This window comes from Tachyglossus aculeatus, chromosome 5, assembly GCF_015852505.1.
Source record: "Tachyglossus aculeatus isolate mTacAcu1 chromosome 5, mTacAcu1.pri, whole genome shotgun sequence".
NCBI classification, from domain to species: Eukaryota; Metazoa; Chordata; class Mammalia; order Monotremata; family Tachyglossidae; genus Tachyglossus; species Tachyglossus aculeatus.
Window position 1 is genome coordinate 6,457,024 of NC_052070.1, and position 9,125 is coordinate 6,466,148.

Below are 9,125 nucleotides of genomic sequence, written 5' to 3' on the forward strand. Positions count from 1 at the left end.
GAACGGGGTTCCTTCCCCTCTCTCTGGTGGTGCCGCTTCCTTTCAAACTCTTCTAGACTGTGAGCCCACTGTTGGGTAGGGACGGTCTCTATATGTTGCCAACTTGGACTTCCCAAGCGCTTAGTACAGTGCTCTGCACACAGTAAGCGCTTAATAAATACGATTGAATGAATGAATGAATGAATCCCCATTTTCCAGATGAGGGAACTGAGGATTTTGTTTATTTATAGGACTAAACTCTGTCTGAACGGGGTTCCTTCCCCTCTCTCTGCTGGTGCCGCTTCCTTCCAAACTCTTCTAGACTGTGAACTCACTGTTGGGTAGGGACGGTCTCTATATGTTGCCAACTTGGACTTCCCAAGTGCTTAGTACAGTGCTCTGCACACAGTAAGCGCTCAATAAATACGATTGATGGATTGACTGATTGATTTCAAACCCAAAAAAGTCTTCCTCTTCCTCTTAAAGAAGCAGCGTGGCTCAGGAGAAGCAGCGTGGCTCAGTGGGAAAGAGCCCGGGCTTTGGAGTCAGAGGTCATGGGTTCAAATCCCAGCTCTGCCACTTGTCAGCTGGGTGACTTTGGGCCAGTCACTTCACTTCTCCGGGCCTCAGTTCCCTCATCTGGAAAATGGGGATGAAGACTGTGAGCCCCACGTGGGACAACCTCATGACCTTGTATCCCCCCAGCACTTAGAACAGTACTTTGCAATCAATCAATCGTATTTATTGAGCGCTTACTGTGTGCACAGCACTGTACTAAGTGCTTGGGAAGTACAAGTTGGGACATAGTTTTGCACATAGTAAGCGCTTAATAAATGCCATTATTATTATTATTATTATTATTATCATTAAAGGCCTTCCCGTCCAGCGGCCCCTTGCTGACAATAACCCTCTGCCCAACGCTCGCTCTAAAACCAGCCCAGAAATCTAAAAGCTGGCGCTCTCTCTTGTTTCATTTCATTGAATTTAATCGATTTCATTTCCTTTTAATTTTACTTCATTTTTCTGTTAATAATAATAATAATAATAATGGCATTTGTTAAGCGCTTATTAGGTGCAAAGCACTGTTCTAAGCGCTGGGGAGGCTACAAGGTGATCAGGTTGTCCCTCGTGGGGCTCGCAGTCTTCATCCCCATTTCATAGATGAGGTAACGGAGGCCCGGAGAAGTGAAGTGACTGGCCCAAAGTCACCCAGCTGGCAATTGGCGGAGGCGGAATTTGAACCCATGACCTCTGACTCCAAAGTCCACGCTCTTTCCACTGAGCCACGCTGCTTCCGATGGTATCTATTAAGCGCTTACTTTCATTCTTTCATTCACTAGCAGCGGGTGAGCCCGTTGTTGGGTCGGGACCGTCTCTATCTGTTGCTGAGTTGGACTTTCCAAGCGCTTAGTACAGTGCTCGGCTGTGTGGCTTTGGGCAAGTCACTTCATTCATTCATTCATTCATTCAATCGTATTTATTGAGCGCTTGTCAGCTGTGTGACTTTGGGCAAGTCATTTAATTTCTCTGTGCCTCAGTTCCCTCAATCAATCAATCAATCAATCATATTTATTGAGCGCTTACTGTGTGCAGAGCACTGGACTAAGCGCTTGGGAAGTCCAAGTTGGCAACATATAGAGACGGTCCCGACCCAACACTTCACTTCTCTGGGCCTCAGTTACCTCATCTGAAAAATGGGGATGAAGACTGTGAGCCTCACGTGGGACAACCTGATCACCTTGTATCAACCGCAACGCTTAGAGCAGTGCTAGGCACATAGTAAGTGCTTATCAAATACCATCATCATCACACAGTAAGCACTCAATAAATGCGATTGAATGAATGAATGAAAGAGCCCGGGCTTGGGAGTCAGAGGTCGTGGGTTCAAATTCCGCCTCCGCCAGTTGTCAGCTGTGTGACTTTGGGCAAGTCACTTCACTTCTCTGGGCCTCAGTTACCTCATCTGAAAAATGGGGATGAAGATTGTGAGCCCCACGTGGGACAACATGATCACCTTGTATCAATCGCAATGCTTAGAACAGTGCTTGGCACATAGTAAGTGCTTAACAAACACTGAATAAATGCGATTGAATGAATGAATGAATGAATGCAAGAGCCCGGGCTTGGGAGTCAGAGGTCGTGGGTTCAAATCCCGGCTCCGCCAATTGTCAGCTGTGTGACTTTGGGCAAGTCACTTCACTTCTCTGTGCCTCAGTTACCTCATCTGAAAAATGGGGATGAAGATTGTGAGCCCCACGTGGGACAATCTGATTTCCTTGTATCCCCCCAGTGCTTAGAACAGTGCTTGGCACATAGTAAGCGCTTAACAAATGCCATTATTATTATTATCATTATTATTATTATTTATCGAGCCCTTACTGTGTGCAGAGCACTGTACTAAGCGCTTGGAAAGTACAATTCGGCAACAGAGAGAGACAATCCCTGCCCACAAAGGGCTCACAGTCTAGGTGCCAGGCACTGTACTAAACAATGGGATAGACGAGGCTTCTAATCTTGGTTCAGCTTCTTGTCTGCTGTGTGACCTTGGGCCAGTCACTTCGCTTTTCTGGGCCTCAGTTCCCTCCTCTGTAAAATGGGGATTGAGAGTGGGAGCCCCGCGTGGGACAAGGGACTGTGTCCAACCTGATTAACTTGTTTCTCCCTAGTGCTTAGAACAGCGCTTGGCACATAGTAAGCGCTTCAAGAGTACCGTGATTATTATTACAAACGTATCTACCCCAGCGCTTATTAATTAATTAATTAATGACGGCATTTATTAAGCGCTTACTATGTGCAAAGCACTGTGCCTGGCACATAGTAATAATAATAATAATGAGATTTATTAAGTGCTTACTATGTGCAAAGCACTGTTCTAAGCGCTAGGGAGCTTACAAGGTGATCAGGTTGTCCCACGGGGGGCTCACAGTCTTAATCCCCATTTTCCAGATGAGGGAACTGAGGCCCAGAGAAGTGAAGCGACTTGCCCAAAGTCACACAGCTGACAGTTGGCGGAGCCGGGATTTGAACCCATGACCTCTGACTCCCAAGCCCGGGCTTTTTCCACTGAGCCACCCTGCTTCTCTAAGCACTTACTTCAGCGCTTAGAATGGTGCTTTGCTCATAGTAAGCACTTAACAAATGCCATTATTATTATTATTATTATTATTACTACTACTACTACTACTACTACTACTAATAATACTTGTGGTATTTGTTAAGTACTTACTACGTGCCAAGCACTGTTCTAAGCGCTGAGGTAGATACAATTTAATCCAGTTGGACACAGTCCCTGTCCCCCATGGGGCTCACACTTTTGTCCCCATTTTCCAGAAGAGATAACCAAGACCCAGAGAATTGATCGTGGTATTTGTTAAGTGCTTACTATGTGCCAGGCACTGTACTAATCGCTGGGGTGTAGACAAGCAAATCGGGTTGGATGCAGTCCATGTCTCCCGTGGAGCTCACGGTTTCCACCCCCATTTTCCAGATGAGGTCACTGAGGCCCAGGGAAGTGAAGTGATTTGCCCAAAGTCATTCATTCATTCATTCATTCATTCATTCAATCGTATTTATTGAGCACTTACTGGGTGCAGAGCACTGTACTAAGCGCTTGGGAAGTACAAGTTGGCAACATCTAAAGACGGTCCCTACCCAACTGCGGGCTCACAGTCTAGAAGGAGGAGACAGACAACAAAACAAAACATATTAACAAAATAAAATAAATAGAATAAATATGTACAAGTAAAATAAATGAAGAGTAATAAATATGTACAAATACATATACATATACATATATATATTCCTCTCCCCCTCCTTCACCTCCCCATCCCCCCCACCATATCTCCTTCCCCTCCCCACAGCACCTGTATATATGTATATATGTTTGTATGTATTTATTACTCTATTTATGTATTTATTTAATTTGTACATGTTTATTCTCTTTATTTTATTTTGTTAATATGTTTTGTTTTGTTCTGCCTCCCCCTTCTAGACTGTGAGCCTACTGTTGGGTAGGGACCGTCTCTAGATGTTGCCAACTCGTACTTCCCAAGCGCTTAGTCCAGTGCTCTGCACACAGTAAGCGCTCAATAAATATGATTGAATGAATGAATATACAGGTTATATACAGGTATAAGTCACACAGCGGACAAGTGGCAGAGCCGGGATTCGAACCCAGATCCTTCTGACTCGCAGGCCAGGCTTTAGCTACTAGGCCGCGCTGCTTTGGCTGAACCCAATCCATCCATCAGTGTTATTCAGTGAGTGCCTACTGTGTGCAGAGCGCTGTACTAAGCGCTTGGGAGAGTCCAAGACAACAGAGGAGCTAACGAGATGGTGTTTCCCTTCCCCGGCAGCATCGGGCGAGCAGGGCTGGACGGGCCAGGACTCCTTCACCCTGATGGCCGGATCCCAGGCCGAGATGGACGATTGGGTCAAATCCATCCGCAGAGTCGCCGCGGCCCCTTCTGGAGGTACCACCGCCCCCAGACCCCCAGACCCCCGGACCCCCGAACCCCCAGACCCCGGAGCCCCGGCCCCCAGCAGGGCTCTTTCCTCCTCTCATGGAGTTTCCTGTGAGGATCTCCAAGTGCTTACCTCACGCTGGCTGATGATGCCTCAGAAAACCGTAGAGAGTAGCTATTCTGAAACCTGCTCTTACCTAGAGATGACAGGGAGTCTGTCCATCCCTTCCTTCTTTCTGTCCATCCTTCCCTTCCCTTCCCTTCCCTTCCCTTCCCTTCCCTTCCCTTCCCTTCCCTTCCCTTCCCTTCCCTTCCCTTCCCTTCCCTTCCCTTCCCTTCCCTTCCCTTCCCTTCCCTTCCCTTCCCTTCCCTTCCCTTCCCTTCCCTTCCCTTCCCTTCCCTTCCCTTCCCTTCCCTTCCCTTCCCCTCCCCTCCCCTTCCCCTTTTCCCTTCCCTTTCCCCTTCCCTTTCCCTTCCCTTCCCTTCCCTTCCCTTCCCTTCCCTTCCCTTCCCTTCCCTTCCCTTCCCTTCCCTTCCCCTTCCCTTTCCCCTTCCCCTTCCCTTCCCTTTCCCCTTCCCCTTCCCTTCCCTTTCCCTTTCCCTTTCCCATTCCCTTCCCCTTCCCCTTCCCCCTTCCCCTTCCCCCTTCCCCCTCCCCCTCCCCCTCCCCCTCCCCTTCCCTTCCCTTCCCACTCCCCCTGCCTCCCTCCCCCTTCCCTTCCCTTCCCTTCCCTTCCCTTCCCTTCCCTTCCCTTCCCTTCCCCTTCCCTTCCCCTCTCTTCCCTTCCCTTCCCTTCCCCATCCCCGTCCCTTTCCCTGTCCCCATCCCTGTCCCTTTCCCTGTCCCTACTACGTGTGGAGAGCTGTTCCACACTCCTTCTGGGATCAGGGTGCTGTATTGAGCACCCACAGAATGCAGCGTACTGAACTGGTTGCCTTCTGCCTGCAGAATACTGTACTGGGTGCCTTCTATATGCTGGGCATTCTACTGGGCAGCTATTGTGTGCAGACACTATATTCAGTGCTTACTATGTGCTGAACGTTGGATGAGAGCCCAGGGTCCTTCTGATGCCCAGGCCTGTGCTTTAACCACTATGCCACGCCACTTCAAAATCACTAAAACCCAAACAGGGACTTGAACCCTGGACCCTCGGATTGAAAGCCCGTTGCTCTACCCACTGAGCTATCCGGGCGCTCTAGTGTTGTGTTTGTCGTTGAGCCTTGGGGGGACCCCGTCCCCACCCCCCGGGCCCCCGTGACCGTGTCGTCCTGTGGGTAGCCGTCTTCGGGCAGAGGTTGGCGGACACCGTGGCCTACGAGCGGAAGTTCGGCCATCATCCGGTGCCCATCCTCATGGAGAAGTGCGCGGCCTTCATCCGGGACCACGGCCTGGACGAGGAGGGCGTCTTCCGCCTGCCCGGCCAAGACAACCTCGTCAAGCAGCTGAGAGACGCCTTCGACGCCGGAGAGAGACCCTCCTTCCACCGGTAATCCCCCATTCCTTCATTATAGCGTATTTATTGAGCGCTTACCGGGTGCGGAGCACTGGACTGAGCGCTGGGGAAAATACAATAAATGGAGGCGATCCCTGCCCACAGCGGGCTCACGGCCTAGAAGTGGAGGAGACAGACATCAACGCAAATAAATAGACATGTATAGAAATTCATAAAATGACAAATATGGGCATAAATGCTGTGGGGCAGAGAGGGGGGGGGAGACCATCTACCTGTCCATCCCACAGAGAATGATAATAATAATAATGATGATGATGATGGTATTTGTTAAGCACTTACTATGTGCCAAGCACTGTTCTAAGCGCTGGGATAGATACAAGGTCATGAGGTTGTCCCACCTGGGCTCACAGTCTTCATCCCCACTTTCCAGATGAGGTAACTGAGGCCCAATCAATCAATCAATCAATCAATCATATTTATTGAGCGCTTACTGTGTGCAGAGCACTGTACTAAGCGCTTGGGAAGTACAAGTAGGCAACATATAGAGACGGTCCCTACCCAACAGTGGGCTCACAGTCTAAAAGGGGGAGACAGAGAACAAAACCAAACATACTAACAAAATAAAATAAATAGAATAGATATGTACAAGTTAAATAAATAAATAAATAGAGTAATAAATATGTACAAACATATATTCCTTCCGTCGTATTTACTGAGCGCTTACTGTGGGATGATGTTGTTTCCCCCTTCTAGACTGTCAGCCCACTGTTGGGTAGGGACCGTCTCTAGATGTTGGCGACTTGGACTTCCCAAGTGCTTAGTACAGTGCTCTGCACACAGTAAGCGCTCAATAAATATGATTGAATGAATGACATTTATTAAGTGCATACTATGTGCCAAGCAATGCTTCAAGCGCTGGGGAGGTTACCAGGTGATCAGGTTGTCCCCCGTGGGGCTCACAGTCTTCATCCCCATTTGACAGATGAGGGAACTGAGGCCCAGAGAAGTGAAGTGACTTGCCCAAAGTCACCCAGCTGACAAGTGGCAGAGTCGGGATTAGAACCCATGACCTCTGACTCCCAAGCCCTGGTTCTTTCCATTAAGCCGTGCTGCTTCTCTAGAGAAGAGTGTGGCTCTGTGGATTCATTCACTCCCTCCTATTTATTGAGCACTTACTATGCGCAGAGCCCTGGAGTAAGCGCTTGGGAGAGGACAACAATAAATAGACGTATACCCTGCCCACAATCAATCCATCAATCAATCAATCGTATTTATTGAGCGCTTACTGTGTGCAGAGCCCACAATGAGCTTACAGTCTAGAGGGGAGGAGGGATAGAGCGTAGACTCGGGTTCTAATTCCGGCTCCACCACTTAATTATGGTATTTGTTAAGCGCTTACAATGTGCCAGGCACTGTACTAAGCGCTGGGATGGATACAAGCTAATCGGACTGGACACAGTCCCTGTCCTCCGCGAGGCTCACCATCTTCATTCCCATTTTGCAGATGAGGGAACGGCTGCGTGACCTTGGACAAGTCACTTCACTGCTCTGGGCCTCAGTTCCCTCATCTGGAAAACGGGGGTTAAGATCGGGAGCCCCGTGTGGGACAGGGACTGATTTACTTGAATCTACCCCAGTGCTTAGAACAGTGTGTGGCACATAGCGAGCCTTTAATAATAATAATAATAATAACAATAATAATAATAGCATTTATTAAGCGCTTACTATGTGCAAAGCACTGTTCTAAGCGCTAGGGAGGTTACAAGGTGATCAGGTTGTCCCACGGGGGGCTCACAATCTTCACCCCCATTTTACAGATGAGGTAACTGAGGCCCAGAGAAGTGAAGTGACTTGCCCAAAGTCACACAGCTGACTAGTGGTGGAGCCGGGATTTGAACCCATGACCTCTGACTCCAAAGCCGGGGCTCTTTCCACTGAGCCACGCTGTTAAGTACTATAATTATTTATTATTTATTTATTTAAAACAGGGGCGGTTATTGAGCGCCTCTTGCGTGCAGAGCACTGGATTGAGCAGGTGGGAGAGGACGGTAGAAATAATAATAATAATGGTGGCATTTGTTAAGCACTTACTACATGCAAAGCACTGCTCTAAGCGCTGGGGAGGATACAAGGTGATCAGGTTGTCCCACGGGGGGCTCACAATCTCAATCCCCATTTTACAGACGAGGTAATTGAGGCCCAGAGAAGTTAAGTGACTTACCCAAAGTCACACAGCTGACAGGTGGCAGGGCTGGGATCCCTGCCCTTAGGAGATGGCAGTTACTGTGTGCGAAGCATTGGGCTGAGCACTTGGGAGAGCCCCATAGAGTTGGTAGACCCAATCCCTGCCTTCATCATCATCATCATCAATCGTATTTATTGAGCGCTTACTGTGTGCAGAGCACTGGACTAAGCGCTTGGGAAGTACAAGTTGGCAACATATAGAGACGGTCCCTACCCAACAGTGGGCAAACAGTCTAAAACGGGGAGACAGAGAACAAACCCAAACATACTAACGAAATAGAGCTGCCACACTTGAGAGAGGACAATAGAGAATCAGACACTGAGAGGGTATTATTATTTTTATTATCCGACACTGCCTTCAGAGTGTTTACATTCTGGGAGAAGTTAACATAGATCAGGTTAGAGGAAAATAATAATGAATGAAGAAAAATGTTGATTGGTTAATTCCTTGGCAGTTGGTCAATTTTATCGATTGATTTGGTGATCAAGAATCTACTGTACTAAACCATCTCACTGTGAATAATAATGAATGAAGAAAAATGTTGATTGGTTAATTCCTTGGCAGCTGATCGATTTTATCGATTGATTTGTTGATCAAGCATCTACTGTACTAAACCTTCTCACTGTCAAGGGGGCTTCGGTACAAAGGACAAACATATTCTATTCGACAGAAAGAGGGAGAGAGAGAAAAAGAGAGAGAAAGAGGGAGAGAAAAAGAGAAAGAGGGAGAGAAGGGGGGAGAGACTTAGCCTCTATCCCAGGATGAGAGAGTGAAATAGAGAGACAGAGAGAGAGAATTCCCAGAGAGAAAGAGAGAAAAGCTCTCAGCGTCTGCACCAGGACCTAAGAGAGAAAAAGAGAGCGAGAGTCTCCAGTCTCTGTCCCAGGAGAGAGAGAAACTCTCAGTCTCTGCCCCAGGATCATCATCATCATCATCAATCGTATTTATTGAGCGCTTACTATGTGCAGAGCACTGTACTAAGCG

General features: G+C 48.1%; 1 protein-coding gene and 1 non-coding gene across 2 annotated transcripts in view; one reads left to right on the forward strand and one right to left on the reverse strand.

Moving 5' to 3' along the window:
• ARHGAP25 (Rho GTPase activating protein 25) overlaps positions 1-9,125 on the forward strand; it is an 86,009-nt gene that overhangs the window by 30,265 nt on the left and 46,619 nt on the right. The window contains exons 3-4 of the mRNA XM_038746738.1: positions 4,335-4,451; positions 5,722-5,929. Coding sequence (XP_038602666.1) covers positions 4,335-4,451; positions 5,722-5,929 — 325 coding nt within the window. The remainder of the gene's footprint in view (positions 1-4,334; positions 4,452-5,721; positions 5,930-9,125) is intronic.
• TRNAE-UUC lies at positions 5,563-5,635 on the reverse strand. The gene has a single exon. It is a non-coding gene; the product is annotated as a tRNA-Glu (tRNA).